General features: G+C 37.9%; 1 protein-coding gene across 4 annotated transcripts; it reads right to left on the minus strand.

Moving 5' to 3' along the window:
- Positions 1–1,670: 1,670 nt before the first annotated feature.
- Positions 1,671–25,743, minus strand: PCF11 (PCF11 cleavage and polyadenylation factor subunit). Of its 4 annotated transcripts, none has more exons than XM_065936980.1 (16): positions 25,253–25,743; positions 21,431–21,556; positions 19,525–19,713; positions 18,963–19,157; positions 16,739–17,853; positions 16,152–16,332; positions 15,952–16,042; positions 13,477–15,041; positions 11,521–11,620; positions 7,411–7,530; positions 6,819–6,921; positions 5,385–5,568; positions 4,743–4,898; positions 4,269–4,361; positions 3,687–3,722; positions 1,671–2,780 (listed from the first exon to the last, which is right to left on the minus strand). In XM_065936980.1, the coding sequence occupies exons 1-16, from the start codon at positions 25,442–25,444 to the stop codon at positions 2,565–2,567; spliced, it is 4,662 nt and encodes a 1,553-aa protein (XP_065793052.1). In that variant the 5' UTR covers positions 25,445–25,743; the 3' UTR covers positions 1,671–2,564. The 4 variants fall into 4 exon arrangements, with proteins under 4 accessions (XP_065793052.1, XP_065793051.1, XP_065793050.1 ...); XM_065936979.1 differs by having other exon boundaries at positions 6,819–6,924; XM_065936978.1 differs by having other exon boundaries at positions 15,559–16,042.
- Between the last annotated feature and the right edge of the window lie 847 nt (positions 25,744–26,590).

Consider the following 26,590-nt stretch of genomic DNA (forward strand, 5'->3'; position numbering starts at 1 on the left):
TGTCTTGTGTAGAGTGATGGTTCTAGTTCCTAATGGTATGTGCTAACTCTTCCGTTTTCTTAACAGGCAAAAAAGGAGGTGCTGCTGATTTCTAGATCAGTTGTCAGATCTGGCTATTTACTAGAATTAACTATACAGCTTTTTAATTGGGATGTAATTGACACAGAACATTGGTTTTGGTGTAACTGGAGCTTTTTACTTATTAGAGGTGTTTCTGAGAATCTACTAAATAAGACTGGAGGTAAGCAGTCTCTTCTTAGCATTCACCGTGATTCTAATGCACACCCAAGTTGACGGGCCATCCTTCTAAGTCACTACCTGACACGTCAAAAACTAGGAACTGAATTTTCAACTTCACCTGCAGATAACTGTGAACACCTAAGAGATACTGTCACTCCTCCATTCTAAGTCCTCTTGTGCTATTCTGCCATCTCTCTTTCCAGCTGAGACTGGGTCAGTCTGTCTCTCCAGTGAGTTCCGTTAGTAAACTAAGTGCTAACATCTGTTTATATAACTAAATCTCTCCAGTTAAATTTCATAAAAGAGCAGCTGTTTTTGTCACCTCTCACCCATACTCAACTGTTGTTCAGTCAGTAAGGGATGCCTCTCAATTTTTCCGTATTTGACCTTTTTGACTACCTATCTGAAAAAAATTTTTCCCAGTTTCTGGTTTTTACTTCTTCAGTTGTGGTTCTCTCTCACCTTCCCACCTATGAGTCTTTAAATGTTTGTTCCCTGAATATTCTTGGTACATATGTAGGTTTGAATGTCCCGTTCCTCGATGGTGACATACTTTTTAGCATTTGATAAAAGCTGTGGATGGTCTTCCCCCAAAAACATGAAGTCTTAGCCTACATTTTTAGATTCAGACTTCAGCATTTCTTCCATGACATTATTCATACAATATACCAATGTGTTTTATCTCTCGCAAATCATAAATGTTTGTCTCAAATCTAGTGGACACCAGTTTTCTCACTGGACCTCCCCACTGCATTTACCACAAATCTCTTTCAATTTTTATTCACTTTATTCTTTAAAAACGAAGACCAGCCTTGGATGCAGGTAGGATGTCGCCTCTGTTTAAAGTTTCTAGTGGCTCCTGTGGTTGTCGGTGTACTACAGACACATGGAGTGTTTCCAGGCTTCACATTTGCTGCTCATTCTTTATAGACAGCCTTGCCTCCGACCAATATGGACTCTAGTTTGCCCTCAGATTCCACCACCTCTACATACAAAGTCTTCCTTAACCAACCTTCAGATAGTTTGATGTGCCTGTTATCTTAGGGTATTTTTGTAAATTGCAGAAATAGTATGAAATGAAGTGAAACAAAACTAGGTTCACATTCTTGTTCTACAACTTCATAAATGAAGGATTCAATCTCATCTGTAAAGTGAGAATACCATCTACTTTTAGAATTATTTGTAAGCATCAGAGTATATATACGTAGAGTTTGCCAATGCCTACAGTATAGTAAGTGCTAAACAGACTTCCGTTCTTTTATAATAGCCTGTCTCCTCCAGTAGATGGCAGAGAAGATGAACCTTGCATCTCAGAGTGCCTGGCTCATAGCATGTGCCTTATTCATGTTTTAAAGAACAGAGTGATGATAGACAGGAGAAGGAAATCACTTTCTGAAGGCACTCAAGAAATAAAGAGATACAAACTGGAGTTTCTTCATCATTCTATTTATTACATGTATGAATATTAACATCTCATGGCATCCATCTAATTCAGTCAAAACCAACAAAGGAAAAAAGGTTAACCATGTTTCAAATTAACATTCTTACAGATTCCCCTGTAACTTAAAATAGAAATATGTTCATCTGCATTAAATTGACAAATCTGAAAAATGTCGTTAAAAAAAAATCACCTTTAGTACTTAAATATATTTGTTAATCTTTCGATGGCATCAGTGTCCAAGAGTAAGTTGCTTCATTAGGTACTTTTCAAAAATGGACATCTGGATGGTTCTCTATAGCTGGAGATATATAGATAGATAGATATGCAAATATGTCCTATTTTAAAATTTTTTTTTCAAATCTGCCTTTTCAATTTGAGAAAAGTCCTGCAGTGCTCTCATCACAACCCCCTTTTGAAGGATAAAAGTAATTCAGACTTTGCTTTAATCATGGGAAGCTGCTGGAAAAAAATCTTATGTTGAGGTTGCTGTTTAATTCCATTTTCACCCAATAAAAAGTACAGAAACACTGTCTTTATTTGATGGTGTGCATAAATATTACACTCCATGGATAGCAAAAATATTTTTTATTTATAATTTACAGTTTCACAAGTGAAAATCGTACATTTTTACACATACAATTTCATTTTATTAAATTTGCACACATCTACAGAACTTTCACACGACAAGCACCTGAAACTGTGCAGGCAGTAGGAAATGCAAATACTAAAATGTATTTATTAACCAAGTGATAGCTGAAGGCCCTGCCTCAGCTAGACAATTTATATAGATATGTCTATATATACATAAAAAATTCTTCACCTTCTAGATTTCAACAGCAGCTTTTTTTTTTTAAAAAAGAAAAACATACCTTTCTCATTTTATTTAAACTGACTCGACTGTATCATTTTCTGTTTTAATTTCAGTGGCTGTTGCTATGCTTTCCTCTGTGCAAGCTGGTGGAGTATCAATTCGTTCTTCCTTAACTTTGGGACTTTCACAGGGTTCCTGCAATTCATTTTTGACAATGTTCAACATGATGTTCAAGGGATTTTCAACTGGGGTCTTGCTGGGAGATGGTGTACAATCAAATGAAGATGTCTACAAAATGAAAAACCCTTTAAGTACTGACAGATATCACATTAAATGACATTTAGTTGTATAAGACCCTTTTATGGGCAAAGAAACATACATATACCAAAGGCAATTTGAAAACCCTGCTTTCCTGCAAAACGTGCCACAGAGGCAGTCAACTAGACTGTATACTGAGCACCTGGTATCCACTCGAGTAATGAGATACGGTAAGAAAAGCAGTCACCAATATAAGGCCAAAAGAAGCTGGTTACATGACTAGACATGTTTCTGCGTTTCAACCCCACTATAACCCCCCCTACATATATCCTGGGATTTGTGACTCCTAGTTTCAAATACTCTGATGATTTTTAAATCCCCCCAAACCATCAAAACATCTTTTAAAATCTAATCTTTTGATGACCTAAGTATATCTTCCAAACTGCCCCTTGAAGCTGTGAAACAAATATTCCCTGAGAGTTAATTTCACTGTTTAGTTTAAAAAAATAAAAAGGTCACTACAAATATGAAAAATTTAACTTCTAAGGTCAATACACTGATGTCTTTTCATAATTCACATATGATAATTTAAAAGTTATTCCTATATTACATGGCTGAGTGGGGTATGTGACAGAACTAAATGTGACCCATAACTTGTACAAAATTATTACCATCATGAACCTTCTCATTTTTAGTCTTCCTCACATTTCTCTAGGCCTAATACTCTAGTAAGATCATCAAGATTCAAACGAAAAGAATGCAAGGAAAATGACACAAAATCTCAAACCATATCAATCACCAATATTTAGTGAACAATCTAAATGCTCCATCAAATCTAACAGCTCAACATAGCAAGATTAAAATAACAATATTGAGATGCAAAAAATAAAATTTATCAATGTAAATGAGAACAAAGAGTAACCAAAAAGAACTTACATTTTGATAATCTTCATAACATGATGGATGATAAATCTGAAGCAAAAACAAAAAAGTTAAGTATTCACATGCATGCCTACTCATTTCTAATGGACTATTCTGACAAAATTTTCTCTTTAAATTTAAACCAGAAGGTAAACTATCTTTGGAAAGACGAATAAAATAATTTGGTCAGAAAGACAGATAAAAACAAAATTTTCATTCTGATATTTCTTAAAGCTTCCTTTATATATTTAGTTAACATGGTAAACTACTATGAGTTTTGATGAAATATAAATTCAGATCAAAATAGTGTGATTAAGCAGAAGATTAACTAGACTCAGAAGACCTACTGCTGGATTTATCATTAACTAGTTAGGCAACCTCTTTTATAAAATGAGTACAAGACCAGATAATTGGTAAAATGCCTTCCATATCAAATACTGTGACTCCCTAAAGTCCAATACTTTAGAAATACTGCTTTTATGAAAAACCATAAAGCAAAAACAATTTTCTTTCAAAGTAGAACTACCCCTACAAAATTAAAATTTTTAAAATCTTAAGACTTCCTTATAAAGTACGTCATATAGAGGTGAAAATTACCTTTCCATCTACTCTAATAGCATTTTTTAAATGCCATTCCTCCTCCTCTTCATCCCAGTACTGTTCAAACTGCTCTTGACAGATTTCACAACTCTAAAAATAGAATCATATAAAAATGAAGTTTATGTAACAACACATTTAATCCCATTGAGTAAAAATAAGCAAACATTTTGTTACATGGAGAAAAGAATTAAAAAGTTTACTGAAAATTTAAACAGTGTTCAAATACATAATACAAAATAAGACCTAAGAATCTTGCATTCTTCCATGCAAAAATAGTTAACATTTCACTGCTCTTGGTCACTAATAAATATGCAGTAAGTATAAAATACAAACCAAAACTCAAGAAAAACACTGAAGAGTAAAGCTTACAAGAAATCTTAAAATCATTAAAAGAGAGATGTAAATAAAGTACTTACTTAAAGGAAGTGAAAGGCATGACCAGAGACAGAAAATTTAATGTTTTCCTTTTACCTCGACTGATCCCGCTGGTCCAGCCGGTACACTTTGGAACTCCTTTTCTTTAGCAGCCTCCTGAGTTTTGAGTACAACTTCTTCGTGTACTTTTTCAAAAAACTGGCTCTTTGCACGTTCTTCCAGATCAGCTATTTCCTCAAATTCTATCCAGTCCTTAAAAAGTTAATTTAAAAAGAGTATATTCATGTGTTTCTAAATTCTTACTGAACACCTTCAGTATAATGCCATTTCAATATAAGAAGTTCATTCTTCTACAATATACTTTAATATTATTTAAAATTTCATCATCTCTATGAGCCCCATAGCTAATAGACAACATAAAGCAACTAATGAACAACTAAGATCTTAATATCAACATTCCACTACCTGCAAGTAAGATAAATTTCGTTTACAATTTACCAAAAAAAAAAAATTAGTCATGGAACCTTCGAATTTTAGAGCTAGAACAACCCTGTGTTCTACTCTAATACAAGCAAATACATACTCTTCAAAAAAAATTTTTTTTAATTAAAAAGACATTTTATATTCTAGGGGTCAAATTTTATTCAAAAAATTCACTAGTACTCATCAATTACTTAATTTACTTTTAGAATGATATAATTTAAAGGTTAAGAGTTCAGAGGCACATGGATTACTTACTGTTAAACTGTAGTACCAACGCCTATGAGTGACTTTTCTGCTTACATCTTTTTCAGTTCTATTTTGTCGATAATGCCAGTCCAAGTGATCTGCATATACATCTGTCTGTGATGTTGTAAACCTCATTCCACAGGAATAACACTGAATACCAGTGTACAGCCGATTTATAACACTATCATAACGTCTATTTTGAAAAATAGAGAAATAATCTTTAGTTTTGATAACATGGCTTAATGGCCTTTAAAAAAAAAGGCAGTTATAAGTACTTCAATTTTCTACATTTTAATAATGGTGAAACCATTATTATGTGGCAAAATAACATTTCAGTCAAGAGCTGGTTGAGACTTACTATCCAAAGATCAATAATATTTTCTAGTATTGTATCACTGACTGTCTTTACCTTACCTTTGGTTAAATTTTGGAACATGGAGTCTACCCTCTTATCAACAGACCTGATTCAGTTACTATTTCCCTCTAGCAAATAATGGAATGATCATTGGCCCACTAATAAGGTAATACTTGGCCTACTCTTCGATTAATGTCAGTATCAAGATGGATATGGCAGAACAATTCAAGTTCATCTTTCCAGAACTTCAGTTTTGAATTACTCAACTGTCCCCCCTGATCTAAAGAATAGGGAAAGAGAAACTGAGGTCAGCAATAATCAGTTTGTTTTTTTTTTTAAATTCTGGGCTCCCTATTTAGAAAGAAATAGGAATGCAAAACAAGTAAGTGAACAAACAGGCCATTAAAAACACCAAAAAAGTTTTTAAAGTAATAGAATAAAGCATAGTACACTAGTATTCTGTATACCAGAAAACAAAATATTTAGAGGCATAATATTACTACTGAATAAATTAATAAGAAATGGTTTTATAACTATATAGAGGAGAGCTGGTAGGACAGTGAAGAGCCAACTAAGTCTTCACTTTCAGGAAGTCAAGAAATTGTCTAAATGGGATAAATCAAGAAATGTAATAAATCAGAAGTTCTATTTTTTTTTAATGAAGTGCTCTTAACATAATGGATCTAAAAAAGCAACTGTAAATGATTTTATGTAAGTAATACAGGCAATAAAAAAATGAAAATATATGCACCAAATGTTAACACTGGTTATCAGTAAAGTGGGAACTGTAGGTAACTTTATTTTCTTGATTTCTGTAAAATGAAAAGTTTTAATCTGTTACATATCAGCCTATAAAAATCTCATTTTCTTAACTTCAAAAGCATGAAGGATAGCAGTAAAGAAAAAAAGTTATGATTAGGAGAAAATAAAGGTAAAGAAGGACATGAGTGACTTACTAATACCTAATACTCAATCTCCTTATACTTGCTGTAAAAGAGGGGTAAGATGAATGGCACTAATGATAATAACCACTGTTACAAAGTCACCATCCCTTTTACCTTAGAAAATCAGAAAACTAGATTACATACTGTTTTAATTCTTCAATTGTAAAATTGGTAAGATCTGGAACGTCTTGATCTTCATTTTGATCTTCCTCCTCCTCAGCAGCGGGCTGAGCAGCAACTTCATTTACTTCTTCAATTAAAAAGAAACAACAGACTTCTAAATACCAGTTTCCATGTATTCTTTATAGGGGAACATTAGAGTGTTAAAAGCATATGGAGAACCCCATCCTGTCTACTCAGGGCTTCTGATCTTAGGTTTACTGGCCAAGGAACCTAATACAATTATTTATTTTGATAAGTGATATTTTGTTTGATCTGTTAAAAGTCAATCTTTATGAAACTCATTAATAGTCTTAATTATTTGTATAAGCTAAAATAATATAGAACAACTAGAAAAAACTCTGCACGTGGTATTTGCAGAGTATTTGTTAACTGATAACAATGTCCACTATAAAGGTAACAGTTTCATGTTAGAAAATTTTTGTTTCATTATAAGCCAGTTATATTTAATTTTCAGAAAACAAAGTATACCTAATAATTCTTACCACAGAACATATCATTTTATATCATATTATAACTTAAGCTTTGTGTAGATGAATTACAGATCCATACTTACGTGTTGTAGCTGAATCAGGCTGGGACAATTTGAGAATTCCCGTTTTTAGCAGTTTTGAAAATAATTCATTTACATCCACCTGACTGAGATGATTATCAGGATAAGCCTTAGGCAGGGCTCCTTTAAGAAAAGAATACTCTTAAAAGCAGAACACAGGCAACCTGTGCTAAACATTTTTTAAGTTTTGTTCAAGATTTCCTATCGATATTAACTTTGAAAAAATCTTAAGATCAGTGTAATTACCAAAACTCCTAAAAATATACTTTGCAATTTACATCAGCAAATCATCACCTCTTAAAAATCTATTTAGGACAAATAATAAAACCACACATATTTTATAAGGACATTCCCTGGTGGCTCAGAGAGTAAAGAACCTGCCTACAGCAGGAGACCAGATTCAGTTCCTAAGTCAGGAAGATGCCCTGGAGGAGGGCATGGCAACCCACTCCAGTATTCTTGCCTGGAGAATCCCATGGACAGAGGAGCCTGGAGGGCTACAACAGTCCATGGGGTTGCAAAGAGTCAGGCACAACTGACCCACTAACACTTTCACTTTCGTGTACTATCTTAAAAAACCAGTATCACCCACTGCCACCCAATTACTCCATCCAAAGAAAGGCAGATGCGGAAAGCTTAATGCTTCCTTCTGTGAAGTGTGGCACCACACCTCCAGGTGCAACCTTCCACCCTTTCAGTTCTCTATTCAGCTAACTCTACTGGCAAAGGTAGTTTTATAGAGATGAAGTAGGCTACCATCTCTTAGCACAGATTTCCAGGAGGGAAAAAAAAAACCAGAGCCTAAACAGAAGCACTCCTGCCCAGCTCCCCAACTCCCCCGCCTCCGCATAACTGCCCAGGGGAACTAATGCAGGGAGATGAGCCATATGGCTCAGAATATACCTGCCCCTCTGACCTGTACTAAATTACCACCCTGGGAAAGCACCTCAGACTACTGCTGAACAGGTACATTACTGAAGCTCCAATAATTTGAATAAATGAAACAAGAATAACAATATTCTCCTTAAGTTCACTGGCAAGGAATCAATCCAGTTACATATTTGGCTAAGCACTAATTTAAAAATGATAATTCTTTAACTCAATTATAAAAAACAGTATTTTAATGTCTGTATACCATTATTATGCATCTTATTTACCACACGTTTACACAACAGTTCTGAACCACTAAAAATTCCTCTTAATGGGAGAAATTCAACTTGCATCCACAATACAATAAATGAGAGCAAACTCAGGGAGACTGAAGGACAGGGAAGCCTGGCGTGTTGCAGTCCACAGGTCACAAAGAGTCGGACATGACTTAGCAACTGAACAACCGCCACCACAATACAAGACATAATCTCTGCCCTTACCCACTGCATACTCTTTACCAGGTGGTGCTAGTGGTAAAGAGCCTGCCTACCAATGCAGGAGATCTAAGAGATGTGGGTTTGATCCCTGGGTCAGGAAGATCCCCTGGAGAAGGAAATGGCAACCCACTCCAGTACTCTTGCCTGGGAAATCCCATGGCCAGAGGAGCTTGGCGGGCTATAATTCATAGGGTCGCACAGAATTGGACATGACTGAAGCAACTTACCAAGCACGCACTCTTTACATGCAGCAGAATGCCTTGTGTTCGGTAGGCTAATTAATGTCTGCTGAAATGTCTGACTACATGAATAAGTCAATTACAACAGTCATTTCACACACTAGTTTAACATTTACATTTCATTAGAATTAGCTATTTATGTGTCTAGGAATCCTAACTAGCTGATCACATGTCTGCCAGCAGCCAAGTTTACTGATCAAGAACATGAACTGTAGGAAAAAGAGCCAGGAATCAGACTCCTGGGATTCTAACTAGAAATTCCACTTTCTGATTGCGTTACATGCTAAGTTGCTTATCTGTGCCTCAGTTTACTTTACTTATAAAAGGGTAATGATAATTGTTCCTACCTGAGGTTGTTGTAAAGATTAAATGAATTAATATTTGTAAAGACACTGAGATATTTGGCAGTATATATGTTTGTTTAAAGAAGAACAGTCCAAGTGAAATAAGTCAGTGAAAGACAAATACTGTAAGGTATCACATGTGGAATCTAAAGGAATATAGTCAGTATTTTACAATAACTATAAATGGAGCAAAACTTTTTAAGTTATGAATCACTATATTGTACACCTATAATTTTTTTAAAAAACACAGAAAACAAAAAGAAGCTTTGACAGTCTCAGATTTACTTTTCTGTGCATTTAGAAACAAGAATAGAGGCGATTCTCAGAACAGACCTGGAATTTCAAACTTGGGTACCCAATGATGGTGTCTAGTTTATCAACGAATAGATATAACTGAACAACTATTTAAATAAAAAAGTCTATAGATCCTGCTACACTACAAAGCTCTTAGAAGGATAAACCTAGCACAATGCCTAGCAAACAGCAAATGATCAATATTTGTTTGAATGACTAAATGAACATGAGTATGTTTACTACAAGGAAAAAAAGGTTTTAAATCTTGAGAAAAAGACCTTGAGAGAAGTCAAACACTGAATACCTTTCATATCTCTTTAAGTAAAATGAAGAAGGAAGGCATATCTAACATATTCAATAACCTCCAACCCAGGATATAAGATGTGATTTCCTCTGTGACATTGCTATGCCCTGTATACGTAAGCACCCTAAGGTTGTTAAATCAAAAGAACACTGACAGGTTTTGTATATTATCTCATACAAAAAAAAGCAAAATTTAGTTGTTGCACACTATCTCATGCTACCAACTCCAATACAACAAACCCTCTACTCAATAAGAAAAACTGAGTTCTAAAGGAAAATACACTAATATAGCACTTTACAAGTCACAAAGTACTTTTGAATATACTATCTCATTTGATTCTCTGGGGAAAAAAAAAAAGATTCCCAGGCAAATCCTGAAATTATCATATCCTATCTACAGAGGAAAAAACTGAATGAAGCCCAGAGAGGCTATTTGCTTATATAAACTCCGCCTACATGTACAGCAGCAGAATAGAGATTCTATCCCTACTCTTTTGACTTTAGAATCCTAATACTTTCCTTCCCTTTTCATTATGTGAAAATAAAAATACTAATCCTGTCAGTCTAGCAATTAAAAGCAAAATGTTTTCAAATTAATTTAGTTTCTTATGATAGTTGAATAATTAATCCATAAACTAGAGCTTGGCTAGGACTTTCCTAGTTACTTCAGAACTTTTGGAAAATTCTGAATTTGTACCCTTAATAGAGGCACACTAGACCATGTTTCTAAAAATGACTGTTTTAATGATTCAGAAATAAAGTAAGTACCACTACAATTTGGTTAAGTCACCTCTTTTACATATTTCCATTTTTCACCTATTAAAACTAAAACTTTTTTTTTTGCCTGTACCATGTAGCCTGCAGGATCTTAGTTCCCTTACAAGGAACTGAACACCCAAGGCCCTCGGCAGTACCAGTGCACAGTCCTAACCACCGGGCCACCAGGGAATTCTCTAAAACTTATTTTTAAAGCCTCAGTATATACTAGTGTTATTGTATTCATAACAGTTATGCTTCACCCCACAGATGCTTATCATGGACATCTGCTAGGAAATCACAGAAGTGTTTTTCTACTTCTCTTTCAGCATGTTGTGTACAATTATTACTTAAACACCCATAAAGACATATAAATGAATCAACTTATAATGTGATGTCCCCAGTATTCACTTAATGTTTACTGAATCACCACATACACACAAAACAAAAATTCGAAGTCTCAAATAGCTAAGACTTCTGAGATTTGTCACTGATTTCATTTTATCTCAGCACAAATGTCACATTCCTATCCCAACCTCTAGCTGCCACCTAACAAAACTCCTTCCCTCTTTTTTGTGGTCTATCAATCCTGGCTAGCCATCTATAGTTGTAAAGGGGTTTAATGTGAAAACACATCAACATTATGCAAACAAGCAAAGAAAGGAAACAAAACATCCCAGTCAGATTAAATTTCTCTAAATTGCATATGCCCCCTCAAAACTGTCACCTTCTAAAACCGACAAGGTAGCTATTAATCAAACAATAATTATTTGTCTTTTGAGAAACACAAAGCTCAGAAAGTTAACATACCTGAAGGATTCTGAACAAATGCTCCAGGATTTTGTGGATGAACTGGCAAAAATTGCTGTCCTTGGCCAAATGCTACTGGCTGAGAAACACCAGTCAGAACCTTTAAGAAAAATCTTGGTTTTAAGAATGTTTTTTCACTATTTTAACCAAAATCTTAACATTCAAATTACCAATACATTAAAATAGTCACAGATATCATAAGGCCAGGTTTTTATGATAATGAAGATGTAAAAGTATGACCTGACTAGTTCACTCACTTCTAAGGCTCTCTATAAAAAGAAATAATACCTTCCCTTAGATTTTTCATAGAATAGTAAGAAACTGAGAATGGATGTGAAAGTTCTTTGAAGTCTAAGATACCCTACAAACTTAAGGTAGCCAACAACTAGCGAACTGTGACCTTACACAAATCACTTTACCTTGCCAGAGCATTCTCTTATTTTACAAACAGAAAAACTTACATGCAGATATGTGACCTATACAGAATCATAATGGCCAATAAACATCAGAGCTGAGGCCAGAACTCCTGACCTGACTTCTTTACAAATTTCAGGAGCCTGCTTTAATTAGCAATCTGAACTGCTTTATGATCATTTTGCTAGCCATCAAACTTTGAGGTACAAAGTAGCCTGTAAAAATTTTAAGGGACTGTTAAAAAATAAAAGTCATGAAACAAGTACTGTATATGCATACAAATATTGTATTGTAGTCAAGAGTGAGGTAGGACATCTGCACACTGCTACTATATAAACAAATGTTCATTTATAAGCCTTGTTCAGGATTCCTCTGAACATTTAGTGGTATTTATTTTTTCTTATGTATGAAACCACCATCAATTCTGTATAATGTAGGAATAAGACTAAGTCAAGTCCCATTCTAGAGTATCTTATTGATTACATATCATTTCTTTTAAGAACATGTAATAGAGTAAGTAAGCAGGCCAATTGTTTTCTCAAGCCACTGGATATGGACAGAAAGTTGCTTTCTAACAATGATGCTTATAACATGCTTTAAAAGCTTTCTTGTTTTACACTTTCTTCCATGCAATGTTACCAGTATAAATATAAATTCATCCTAGTAAGAAAGTGTCAGTACCTGGAAAAAAGTAAATCTAGCCCTGGAGAACTTGAACAGGCAAACAATAATAGTCATTAATATCAACCGAATTAATCACAAATTATAAGCACACTGCTTTTAACATTATTTCAATGTGCATTTTAAAATATATGTAGAACAAGTTAACATCAAACAACTGTATTTGACTGGAATGACAGAAAGGTGGTGAAAAGTAAAAAGAGAGGAAGAAAAAGAACTACAGACCGTAAAAACATGGACAATTTGATTTTCTTCTTATTTAACTCAGGCTAAGGAAGTTCTCAAAGAACAGTCTATAAAATCAGCTTTATGGTTACTTAAAAGCTTATCAAGGCTTAACAGTTGTATAATGTAGCAGAGGTCAATGAAACACACACAACTGTATCATACTTTAATACCTTTGAAGTCAAAAAAATAAAAATCAACCCATGAATCTAAAAAGCCATAACAGGGAGGCTATGCATAAGCAAGGGCAAGGGGTATATGGGAAATTCCTATATTTCATAGCTCAATTTTGCTGTGAGCCTAAAACGACTCTTAAAAAACAAGTCTATATTTTTTAAAAAACAAGTATTTTGTGGGAGTGAGGGGAGGGAGATTGGGAGGGTTCTCTAGATCCTGAAAGAACTAAGATCAATTTTGGATTTAAATCACAAATTTCAGTTCCAAAAGACTGTCATCCCATTTTCCTAGCAGTTGGGGTTTTGAAGTACACTAAAAGTTCCTCCAAAAACAAAAATTTACTTAAAAAAAAATTAAATCTTTAAAAGCCCTTTCCAACCCATAAACTATATCCTAAAAACCTTCCTCAAATACTAGACACATTAAAAATGCTTCATGTAACTTTAGAATAAGACTTACCTGTTGAGATGCCTGAATATTTCCTACTGTTATTGGAGCAGGTAAATTGCCAAAGTTTCCAAATTGAGAACTCTGAAGATTCTTCTCCTCAAAATAGTGTCCAGAAGCTCTGTTAAGAGGATTGGAAAAACTCTGGTTTCCAGGGCCATGTGGTCCATTGAAATTTGGTCCTTGAGGTGAGTCAAACATTTGTTCATGTCTTTGGAACTGTAGTCCTTGGGATGGGGCATTAAAAGCATTACCAGGTGGATCATTATATGGGCCAGTCTGATTGAAAGATACTGATTCAAGCCTCTGTGAAGGATGATTGTCAAATCGTGTGCCTTGAAGACCAAGAGGAATATCAAACCTTGATGCTTGCTGGTGTTGTGGGCCTTCAAATCTCTGAGGCACACCATCGAATCTTGGTTGAACCTGCTGTCCAGGAGGTCCATCAAACCTCTGTGGGCCTGGCTGACCAGTTCTTTCAAATCTAGGACCTGGCTGACCGTGTAATCCATCAAATCTTGGCAGGAGTGATGACTGACCTGGCTGCCCTTCAAACCTTAAAGCATGACAACCTTCAAACCTCGGACCGCCTTGACCCAGAGGTCCTTCGATTCTCAGGCCACCTCCTGGGACCGAAGGACCCTCAAACCTCATTCCACCTCCTTGTTGGACTAAAGGTCCTTCAAACCTGATCCCAACCCCTGGCTGACCATGTGGACCCTCAAACCTAAGGTTCCCACCAAGTTGATTATGTTGTCCTTCAAACCTCATACCAGCTACTGACTGACCATGGGGGCCCTCAAACCTCATTCCAACTCCCTGCTGTAACAATGGGCCCTCAAATCTGATCCCACCTGATGGCTGACCATGAGGTCCATCAAACCTCATTGCAGCCCCTGATGGACCATGACCTCCCTCAAATCTAAGTCCACCTACTGGCTGACCTCGAGGATTCTCAAACCGAAGTCCACCCACAGGCTGACCATGAGGTCCCTCAAACCTCAGACCACCCACAGGTTGACCCCGATGTCCTTCAAACCTGAGACCTCCCATAGGCTGGCCCCCTGGTCCTTCAAATCGCAAACCACCTGCAGATCCCTCAAACCTCAGACCAGGGGAACCTTCAAATCGGAAGCCACCTCCTCCTGCTTGACCAATCGGCCCCTCAAATCGCAGAGGTGTCCCGACTGGTCCTGGAGGACCTTCAAATCTCAAAGGACACCCACCTCCTAACTGGCCTTGTGGTCCTTCAAATCTCAAAGGGCCACCTCCCCCCATCTGTCCTGGTGACCCATCAAACCGAAGAGAACCCGGTGTAGGAGGTCCATCAATTCTAGGGCTTAATTTATTAGGTCCTTCAAAAATCATCTTGGCTGGACCATCTCTTGCTACTGATGGCCTGCTAGGTCCATCGTATAACGGTCTATCTTCAGCTAAAGCCGTAAGTCGCTGATTTGTATCAAGGCCGGCGAATCTTGATGCAGGGCTATCTACAAATGGTTTATCTGAATCTTCATATCTAGGTCGTTTAAGTGGAAAACGATCATTGAATGGTGATCTCTGCTCTTCTCGTACACCTTTTAAAAGGAAAAAAAAGTTATTTCCCTGAATCTGATAATTTATATCAAATTATCTTAAAATATTCTTCCTATATTCTTGTAAATGTTCATTCAAAAACATCCATAACTATCTCACTATCAGAGGGGAGGGAAAAGACAACAACAAGCAGCAGGTCAGAGAATGCCCTCTAGAACCAAACACATGGGGTAAAAAACCCCCACTCAGACAATTTACTAATTATTTGACTTTGAGAGCAAGTTATTTAACCTCTCTGGTCTTGTTTCCTATCTGTAAAATGGGGATAATATATACTTCACTGGGTCACTGTGAGGAATGCATCAGATTACAAGTACCTAACACACAGTCGACCCTTTCAGTATTAGCTCCCTCCCCTTTGAGGGAAAAAAACTGAAACAAAACAAACAGCAAAGCAGTAGTCTGAACAGTCACAAAAATCCATCCCCACTTAGCTTGTTCATTTTCCCTTCACTGCTGTGTGATTCAATAGGTATAATCTGATTTAACTTTTTCTACCTTTAGAAGAGACTTGCTCGTCATGTCTTCTCCGGCCCTCATGGGGTGAAAGATTCTCAGCATAAGTACGACTCCCAGATATAGGAGAAAGACGTCTTGCTCTTTCACTAAATTGTTCTTTTCTGTCAAACTGTGCTCCACTATTCCTACTTGCATGTTTACTTTTGGATGGCTCACATTCTATTCCAGACAACAAGGCATCAGTCAAAGGGTAGTCAAAAATATCAGGATCTAAGAGATCAAGTCTTGGAAATGAATGCTGAACCTGTGTCCTTTTCAGTTTTGCTTTATGTTCATAGTAGGTTAATTCAGCATCAGATAAGAGAGGTTTCTTTTTTAATCCACCTTTATTTTCTTCTGTAGGACTATCCCGTACACTGCATCTATGTTTACCTTCTTGATACTGAAATAGCTGTCGTATTTGATGCACAACAACAAGGAACTCATCCTGTGTAATTTCACCAGATGCTAAACGTTCACTCGTCTGCATAGGGATGATAAAAGGAAATCAAATATTTTAAATATAAAAAGTACTTACAAAAAAAGTTACAGACAAAAGGGGAATCATGACTACATGGGAGCATAGTAGCTACCTTTTGAAGTAATTCTCTTTTGCTTGCAACAGTTAACTCTTTAGGAATCTGAAGATTGGCATCTACACTTAATCGATGCTGCGGCTTTGGGGCTCGAGGTGACAAGATTCCTTTAGTGCTTGACCAGCTCTCCCTATGCCTTAGATGAGGAGCTTTACTATGTTCATCACCCTGTTGTGAACTGAAACCATAAAAGGAACATGTTACTTTATTAAAAATATTTAAATACTCAGGACCATATTTAAAGATCCTTAATAGGATCTGGTTAAAATGAACACGTCATAAAAGTTAATTGAATGATTAAGAGCACAAGATCTGAAGTCAAGAAAATCAGATATAAATTCTGATTCTTGTATAATCCTGGATGTGCCACCTTAGGTAGATTAGTTAACCTTCCTAAACTTCACTTTCCTTATCTGTAAGGTAGCAATAGTAATGGTACTTAACTGACAAGGTTTTAGGAATTAAAGGGGGGGGAAAAAGTACTAATTTTACCACCCAGTAAACACTGTCCAGTTTTTGAAGTATAACACTGTGTTTTTAAAGGTACACATTATTGTACTTGATTAAAAATGTTAACATCCTACCTTTTATTTTCTTCCCAACCGGATTTCCATCTTTTGGTAGACTTGGAACTTGGCCAATTTTCTACATTCTCCTTTGGTTCAGTGCCTGACTTGGTAGAATGTTGACCTGCAGCCTCTTGTGGTCGTTCCTCTTCAGTCTTTTTTATCCGCCTTGGATCTCGAAGATCCTGTTTAGTACTTCTCTTTGCACTTCTTTCTTCCCTGGAAGGTGTAAACTCTTCCATGTGTGACTGTTTAACTCCTGACTGGCGAATCTTGCCAGCTTTGGGGGTTGAGGTTGGAGACATACTCCTTTGCCTCCGTTTGGGTGACCGCCTGTCTCTTCTCTTGGGAGAATGTATAATCGGTGACCGAGACTTGGGTGATCGTGATCTTGATCGCTTTCTAGTACTCGATCTCCCTGGTTTTGTCCCCTGTTTCTCCGATTCTTCCGTTATTGTATCCTGTTTTTGTACAATACCATTTATGATTTTATTTCTACTTCCCACCAGTCTATGTTCAGATGATTTCATGTGCTCATCTTTATCCTTTTTTTCTGCAGTTTTTCTCTTGTCCTTTATATCATCATCTTTGCTATCAGTCTTATCCTGAAGATGTTTTTTTAATCTTGGATCTCTCTTGCTCATATCAGACACCCTTGTACTTTCAGATTCTTGATTTTTCAAGTCTTTTGTGTGGGATAATTTGTTTTTCAAAGGTGACGGTGATTTAGATTTAGATTTGGATTTAGAATCCAATTGGTCAAGTTCTTTCTTGGTTATTTTTTCACCTGATTTACTTTTTTCTTGCTTGGATGAATTTAGTTTTTCAGAGGGTACAGTTTTACTTGTCTTAATATCAGATTGGTTCAGTGTGTTCATCAGGAATTCTTTCCTGTGACTTTGATCTTTTCCATGAGAAGAATGTTGACTCATCCTATTAAGGCGGGGATCCCGGTTAGTTCCTTTCGTATCTGGAATTTGTAAGGATGGACCTGGACGACTTTTCTCAGGCTGCACAGGAACCTGATGGGTAGCTTTAACTGCCATAGGGGGAATCTGTGAAACATGTAATTTGGATGGTGCAGATCCAGGACCTAAGTTGGATGTCTCCTGCTGAACACTAAGAGAAACTGCCTGAAATACAAAATAAATGTTCATGTTACAGCCGTGAAAACATTCCAACACTATTTTCAGTGCAATCTTTTGGTATTTTAAGTGGAGATAAAAACAAAAGAAAGATCATATTTATTTATGTGGCCTGTTATTTCTTCCTGGTTCTCTACTTTGGGGTTTTATAACTTTTAGGTAGAATGGGGAAAAAAAAATCTTCTAATTATTCAGAATTCTGGGCCAGACTGATATTAAGAAACTACTAAATAAATCACTGCACTCTAGTCATACAGGCATCAAAGTCATTCCAGCTAAATTTCAAGTCATAAAATTTAGTTCCTCTCACAGTGGCACTGATAATGACCTTATAAAAATTTGCAGTGCTGTACTCCCTCACTCTCAAATAAGGCCAAGCACTAAGTAAAATAATATAAGATTATTCATGAACAGAAATACACAATCTTCCTGGCCTCCTTAATTTTGTGATGGCTTTTTTTGTGTGGTAGTCTTCTAAGGAACCTGCTAAAAATTTCTGCTCATGAAACCTAAGTGCACAAAATATTAATAAAGACTAGGCAAAAACATTTGCCACAACACACCATCTGGGGACTGATATTAAGAAGTTCACATAATTTTTAACAAAACTAAGTAATTTTTAACAAAACTAAGATATTATCTCATAAGACAGCAATCTAACAAAAGTTTTTGAAAGAAAATAGTGCAGTTTATATTCAAGTGAGTTTTACAATAAAGTGAAAGTCGCTCAGTCGTGTCCAACTCTTTGCAGCCCCATGGACTGTAGCCTGCCAGGCTCCTCTGTTCATGGGATTCTCCAGGCCAGAATGCTGGAGTGGGTCGCCATTCCCTTCTCCAGGGGATCTTCCCCACCAAGGGATGGAACCCAGGTCTCCTGCATTGCAGGCAGATTCTTTACTAACTGAGCTAACAGGGACTCCCGAGTCTTACAATAAGGATATAAAAATTGGGCCTAACAAATATACCTTAATTTGCAAAATAAAGGCGAAACAAATACAGTTAACAAAGATAACATGTTAATACAAATACAAAATAATTCCACCTCCACCAGAAGGCAAATTTAAAAATACTCAAAATGCCAAATCTCCTTTACTTACCAGCTGTGCCTTAGCTTGCTCAAGTTCAAGCTCCAGCTTTTTCTGCTGAAGTTCTAATAGCTGCTTTTGTTTTGCCAGTAATTGCTGCCTTATTAGTTGCTCTTGAGTAAGATTCTTTTGTATATCCGGAACAATAGGAGGAGTGGAGATGCTAGGGGAACTGACCACTGTGCCAGGTGTTGAAGACTCTTCAGGCTACAAGAAAAAATAATTTGTTAAAAAAAAAAAAAAAAAATCACAGCTAAAAAGGAAGTAGCCAAGGGGGAACTAAAAGTTATCAGTTTCTCTTTTAATAAACACTACCCATAACCTTAAATGGCTAATCATGTTTAAAAGCATACAGAAAATTTTCAGGAATTTAAAAATCAAAATAAATATATTATGCACTAAACAAGGACAATACTTATCTTCAAGGCACTGTGAACCTGAAGGGGGGGAACTTTTTAATTAAACTGATTCAGCATGGCATATTCTTGATACTTTTTTCTGGCAAGACATTTCAGGAAAGTCAAAACTTGACAGTTGAAAATATTAGTTATGTATCACTTATATTAAAACTTACCGATTTATTTAAAAACTTAGGATTCACATGGATGCTAGATGTATTCACATTGGGGGGCAGAGGTTTAATAGGCCAAGCAGGATCTAACGAATTGACTCTGACATCCAGGGCGTAAAGTTTCTTCAAAGGAAATATTTCATCCCATGTAGAACGTAATTTAAATAAACTTTTTCTAGTATTTTCATCCACCTAGAACAAAAGAACAATTCTATGGCTTGTTAAGTTACTATAGGATATTTTATATATCAAGTATAATATTACATCAATCTCAGTTCTACTTCACATATAGCACACATACTTCTCATTCATAATTACATATAACAGTAATAATTTAGTAAAATTATATTTGCACATAAATTAAAAAAACTTGTCAAAAAAAAAAGACCTGACACAGTATTCCTAATGTAACTTTTACTCCAGACAAAAATATAAAACTAGAAAATAGTTTATCTGATGACTTAAATTTTAAGCTATTTACATTTAGTACAAAGTTAAAGTAAGACAAAACTATTTAACTGATCTCATGCAATACAATATGGTCAGTGCCTATGAACAAGCTATTTATAGTGTGGTAGACACCTGAACAATTTAATTTCACAAAATCTTACCCATTGGTAAGCTTTAGTTTTATTTATCTGCTCATGCTTTAGTATTATATAACTTATCTGCTCATGCTTATGATGAGCACAATACTTTTTAAATTACCATCAGAGAAATCTAGCACTTGGGAAAACTGAATTCGATTTTTAACTATATTTAAATCTTTAGATATTTACTACAAAGTCATTTTCATCATCTTCAGTATTAAGGCCTAGTTAAGAGTCAGTAAAAGTATTCTACCAAACACCCAAATGAATCTGAACAGGCTGAAACTGAAACCAAGAAACTGGTTTAGCATCCCTATTTCTATAATGCAAAGTTGGTTTCTCCTTAAAGTCCCAGGCAAGCAGTATTTAACTAAAGGTCTACAGTACTATTAACAAGTTCTATTAATACTATTTGAAATATGGCTTTCCAAATTTCTTCTGCATATACGGGAAAAGAGTTACTCAAGTAGCAACTACACATTTTCTAACAAACAAGTAAAATCTGATAACCAGTAGTTCATTCTAAATAATCCCAATTCTCCAAGCCTGACAACTGTAAAATTTCTCAAGGCATCTACTAAAATGCAGCTTTTTGGTTGGAAACAGTGTTTAAACCCAAGTATCCTATAAATGTCCTTTTGCTCAGCTTGAAAGATGAAGCCTGACAGGAAAAAGAATTACTTCAGCAAATCCTTTGTCTTCCTCAACATAATAACTAGATTACCAAACTATCAGATACAATGTTATAGAAGGAATTTACAATTTCTAGGTAAAAGAAACTAACAATCCTTTCTTCTAAACACTGAGGGTCCAGAATTGGGGGGAGGGGGGTGTACTTCCAAAATAACCTAAAGCATTTCACTGATCCACCATTCACATATCTCATAAAATATACTTGAACAAAGTAAGAAGAGTAACACTTCCAGAAAAAAAAAAAAATCAAAAGTTTCAGGAATCACAGGTTGACACACACTAGCATTATGCTTTTTCAAGAAACAGTTAACATCCTAACACCAGAAACCCAAACCATGACATCTGAAGTACTCTTGACAGCTTCAGATCTTTTTGCCTACATTCTAGTGATGAAACAGATCTTCTATCAAATAAACAAACACACACAAAAAATTCTAAAAGCAAACTCATCTGTTTTTGAATGGATAATGTTAAAAAACCTAGCACCCACTTTAGGTATAAAACACTAACTTTACCCCAAAAAGAATAAACATTTAACCACCCAAGAAAACCCAACACAAAAGCAAGAATTTATTTAATCAGGAACATTTTTTAAAAAATTCAAATGTTTCTAAATATATATATACCTTTTCAAACACACAAATAAATGTTGCAACTAGATTTTTAGTAAAGGCAGTGAGATACTCTCTTCCAACATTTTTCACGATAGAATCCATAAGGTACATAACAGGAAGCTTCTCTGAGGAGGGAGCCTGAGTAATAAAAAGAAACTGAGAAGTTTAGTATAATGAATTGCCACCAAAGAATTACTTTTAAAAATGAGTTTTTAAGCTACAATACAGACCTCTATTTTGTTGGTATTAAATACTTTTGAATCAATATTATTAACCTTTATGAAATTTAAGTGTTCAAGTTCTCACCTCTTACAACGTTCTTTAGTTGAGCATACAAAGTTCAGAATTAATCGGAAAGAAAAAAGTCTCTAGTACACTCATTTAACAATCAATGGAATTTCAAGTTTGTATAGTAAAAAAAAAAAAATAAATCCGTGTTTAAAAGTGACCAAAAAAAGGGGTGGATATTTTCTGCAATCCAAGTGTAAGCTTGTGACCCACATTAACTTTGATGTACCTAGACTCAATGAAACATTTTTCAGACCTCTGGCCCTAGTCTTATTTTATATGTTAAAGTCTGAATCCTTGTTACCTGTAAAAGCATTAGGATTATTTCTCTATAATCCAATGAACAAAAGAAATTAAGTACACTTCACATATGAAGTTAATGACAAAAAAAAAAAAACTTTTAAACTTGCACATTAACATGCATAAAAGTGCAAGTTGTTACTGATACAAGAAAAACTGGATGGAGCAGCCGCTGAGTCATGTAAGTCAGGTTGAACTTGACTCTGGAAACCAGGATTTGTCCTGAAGATTTTCTTCACCGCATGGACTCTCCGTCGAAATAGTTTTCCTCTGACCCGCACAAACCAAGGTTCTAAATTTGTGCAGGGCCTGTATGATGACGTAGATACAGGTGGCCCTTTCCAAAGCAAAGTTGCCCCCGCTCAACTGTAAATCCTACCCATCACTGGCTTTTAGAAGGCACAGCAAGTTTCCAGAAAGCATCAGCAGGTTCACAGACTTGTTGAGGAGCATTAAAACACACCACATAAACCAAGTGTTAACTCCCACTCCACAGGAGCACCCACGATTTAAAAACAAAAGTAACCCCCTTTACCCTTCCCATGTGTATAGGAATCTTAACCCTGAACACTTACCCACAGCTACCTGTAGCTAGGGTAAGCTCACAGTTCTGCAGTACACAATGCCACCATTATTTCACAAAACCAACTGTCCGTACAAGTGTGTGGAAGTGCTCCTGCTTCTGATAACAACCAAAGTTGACTAAGGAAACCTTTGAATAACTTTGTATGAAGAAAGTTTTTTACAGTACTAATAAAAGGGTTTCACAAGGCCATTGCATGTGGGTAAACTGTTAAGTACCAACATGTCAATTGCTTTACTGCTGTTGTCTTTATCTTACCATGTCATGTTTTATACCATTTTAGTCATTGTTGTACTTATGAAGAAACAGGCTCTTTAAAACCAGAATCTGTTCAGTAGGCTAACTTTTTATTGTACAAGTAAATGAATCCTTATATGTAATATTTTTTCCCTACTGCCTCATGGGAGGAGTCAAAGAAGTGTGAATCCTTAAGTTTAGTAATGCTGAGACACTAGAGGATAAGGACACAAACATTCACCTCCAGAAACACAAAACCAAGCCAGTTTGCTACCAAATGACAGAAAATCCCTCCCCTCACCCTTGCCCCCATCCCTCATTAAGATACTTCCCCAAAGTGACTGTTACATCTTTCCCTTCATCTGGCTTTACAAAAATAACCAGGAAATGTGTGCCAAAAAAAAAAAAAAAATTCAGCTGTCTTTCATCAGCAAATAGTCCATCTATTTTCACCACTCTGTGTAGCCATACACAAATACAAATTTTAATGTGGTCACTATATGCAGCATTTAGCTTTCCACTTCTCGAAGGTCTTCTGGATCCCTTTAAAAACCAGCAAGGAAACGGTTGAGTGACAACCTGAACTGCTAAATATTAGGCTCTGTGGAGTATTAGTAACCCCAAAAATACGAGGTAGGACTTTAAAAACCAGTGATATTTTCTTAAAAAACGCAAGTGCACTTTTGTTTTTTTAGAAAAGGCATTTAATGTTAAGCCTTCAACAAGGCAAAAACTTAAGTTTTCATGTCCAACATGTTTGTGGTATCAATAAAAAGGATGTTGAATATGAGGAATGCTTCCTTTTAAAATCTCATACTTTCAAAAAAGAACAATAGCTGTTTCACACATTCACAGGAAAAGGTGAAAAGGGACTCGTATTTTAGCTGTCAGACTGAGCATGACAAACTTGTTGGGGCTTAAAAAATAAAACCCTTACTTTTTGTCAGTAAGGGATACACCACCTGAAACCGTGTATCTTGTGAACACATTTACCCAAAAGAGTGGACAGAACCTATAAGAATGAACCCAAGTCACTTAAAGACTTTGTTTAAAACACACAACCACGTAGATAAAAATAAGTCTTGGAAACAAATTCTACACCTTACAAAGGTAAATAAAAAAGACAAATACATATTTCATATGTTTTATTCACAAATTTTATAATATCAGTCACACATTTCAAAACCATTTATTAAAGTCAGACCACTCAGTTTTACACTAGACAGAAACCGCCTCTAAACAATATATTGGTGGTTGTTGTTAAAGTGGCCTTTTAAAAGGGGTTCACTCTGCTAAAAGGAGGCTGATCCTGATCATTTCAATCACTAACTAGAAAAAAAACTAAACCGTAAGTACAAGCTTCAAAAATAACTTAAAACGTAGTACTGGGAAGCTTTTCAAACTCATTACGATAACGAAGTTTAACAGTAAGTTGACTTAAATGACACATCGCTCCCACATGAATCCACAGAAGAGGAGAACTATAGGGAAATATAGGGTGGCAGAGGACCACTACTGTCAAGGGGTGAAGCAAAGAACGTCTTCACTCTCAGGGAAGGAAGGGAGGGGGGGAAAAGGAGAAAAGGAAGAGGAGGGACTGAACTTTTCAAAAAAAAAAAAAAAAAAGAACTACAAGTACTTGTTACCCAGTGGGCCAATTCTCCACCTACAGGTTGGATAAGATCTCCTCCCCACCCTCTCCAACCCCACCCTCGACCCCAATTTTCCCGGATTTGGGGACAAATGAGACCTTCCGACAGGAGAATGTACACAAGTTCTATCTAGCCGCCCCCACCCCAAAATGGGGGTGACGGGTGTGAGCAGCTGCCTGGCTGGCAGAGAATGGATTCTCCTCTTCCCTTTCGCATCATGTGCTTTCCAGGCGCCATGTTGGGCTCCTAACAGGCGGCTGCTCCACTCGGGGCCAAGGCCCTATTCCCACCCCCCAACAGCTCGCTCCCAGGTCCCCCTTCACCTCCTTCCAACCCACAGAGCACAATTACCCAAAAGGGCTCGAGGACGGGGACGGGGGGGGGCGGGGGGGAAGGGGGGAAAATCACTCCCCACCTTCCCGGGGCGGGGGGGCACTTCAAAAGGCTTTAACTCTTACTTCCCCACACCACGAACTGCCTTCCAGTCTCCCCCTCCCCAAAGGAGCGCGTGTGTGTCGGGATACACGAGGCAGTGGCCTAAATAGGGAGCTGAGGAGCGGAAGTGGGACTCCACCCTTGATCCTCCCCACTCCCTCCCCACCGAGAGGCCCATGCTCGAAGCCTGGGCCAAAGACCGAGAGCCTGAGTTGGAGGGGGGCAGGGTTGGAGAGGAGGAACACCGTCCCCCTTCGGATGGAAGCGAGACCTGGGATGAGGCTGACACTAAAATCAGGGAGTATTAGAAGAATAGGAGGCTGCGGGGTGTATAAAAACCTTGGCGGTTTGGGCCTCGATGAGAGAGACGATCTCCTTGGCGAAGGGCAGGTTCTCCTCGGCTAGAATGGTCAGCATATTGATGTGCGGTTTGCTATTGAAGGTCAGGTCTTCGAGTGATGACTGATAATCCCGACAGGCGTCCTCCCGGGCCCCCGCAGTACCGGCCTCGGCCGGCGTCTGCTCTGACATTGCGCCGCGGCCCCCCTCCGAGGTCCGCCGCAGCTGAAGCTGAAGCCGCTCTGGATACCCCGCCTCCCTTCCGACTCCTCTCTTCCTCTCCCCGGGTCTCTCGCGGCTCCGGCTTCACCACATGCTGACCGCGGAGGGGGGTTGGGGGACGACACAGGGGGAACCTCGGGTATGAAACGCCGCCGTCTCACGGGTGATCTCCGTCCACTTCCAGCCGCCACAGAGTCTTCTTTCTCCACAGACACAAAATGGCGGCGGCAGTGGCGGCTCCAGCTCCGAAAATGTCTGTGTTCCCAACCGCTGCGTCGTGCGAAATGAGCTAGGGGAGGGGAAATGTGCGGTAAAAGGGCGGGGCCGTTGATAACACAAGACGCGATTGGCTCGCCCTGCAACGTCACAAGCCCCGCCCCCGGCCCTTCCGCTGAACGTCCTGGCGCCACCTTCTTCTCCGGGTCCTACCCGGGCTTTCGCAACACCTATTTCTCAGAAGTGGGGTGGAAAAGACGGCCCCTCTCATTGGCCGATTCGTAAGGGACTGTTCGGTCATTTGTTGCCATAACAACCCATTCAGGGAGGCCTGTGGGCCCGGGGGAGGCTGTTCCCGAGGCCCAACCCAACCGGTTTAAGGCGAGCGCTCAGCGGCCGGCTCTTCGACCCTCCCTCCGCTTCGCCCGGGCCGCTGAGGCGCTCTGTCAATCATCAACCCTTCCGGCAGCCCGGCCGCAGCGGCGGAAAGTCAGGGCTGAACCGGGAGGAGGTGTTTGGCCCGCCCCGCCTACTCCCGGCGCGTCTTGGCGACTCAGGTGCTCCCGAGAGCCTGGGCGCGCCCCGCTGTAGCGGCCGACCGTCCCCTCCCGGAGCCGAGGGCCGGAGGGAAGCGCCGGCTTCACCCGGAACCTCGGGAAGAGCCCCTAGAGTCGGCTCTGGCGCGCCGCTTTCCACTGCCACAGACAAGAAACACCTCGGCTGGCTGTCTAGAGTTGAAGCCGTTTATTTAGAAGGCGTGTGTGAGAGAGAGAGGGGAAGGCTTTTCTGAGGCATGTGGAATATTTGGGAAGCCCGTCCTGAGTTCTAGGAAAGGTATCTCACCACAGCCTCACCCAGCCCCGAGCCGATAGCTCCTTCGAAACACCCCTAGGGTTCGCA

Source organism: Muntiacus reevesi, chromosome 5 (genome assembly GCF_963930625.1).
Source record: "Muntiacus reevesi chromosome 5, mMunRee1.1, whole genome shotgun sequence".
Lineage (NCBI taxonomy): Eukaryota > Metazoa > Chordata > Mammalia > Artiodactyla > Cervidae > Muntiacus > Muntiacus reevesi.

What these genes read in the sequence shown, in the direction of transcription:
- PCF11 (XM_065936977.1), bottom strand. Translation starts at nt 25,444, where the DNA reads ATGTCAGAGCAGACGCCGGCCGAGGCCGGTACTGCGGGGGCCCGGGAG. An exon ending in TTATTTGTGTGTTTGAAAAG is followed by an intron (nt 19,714 to 21,430) that starts GTATATATATAT and finishes CTTTTGTTCTAG; the next exon opens with GTGGATGAAAATACTAGAAA. An exon ending in GGTTGGGAAGAAAATAAAAG is followed by an intron (nt 16,333 to 16,738) that starts GTAGGATGTTAA and finishes TTATGGTTTCAG; the next exon opens with TTCACAACAGGGTGATGAAC.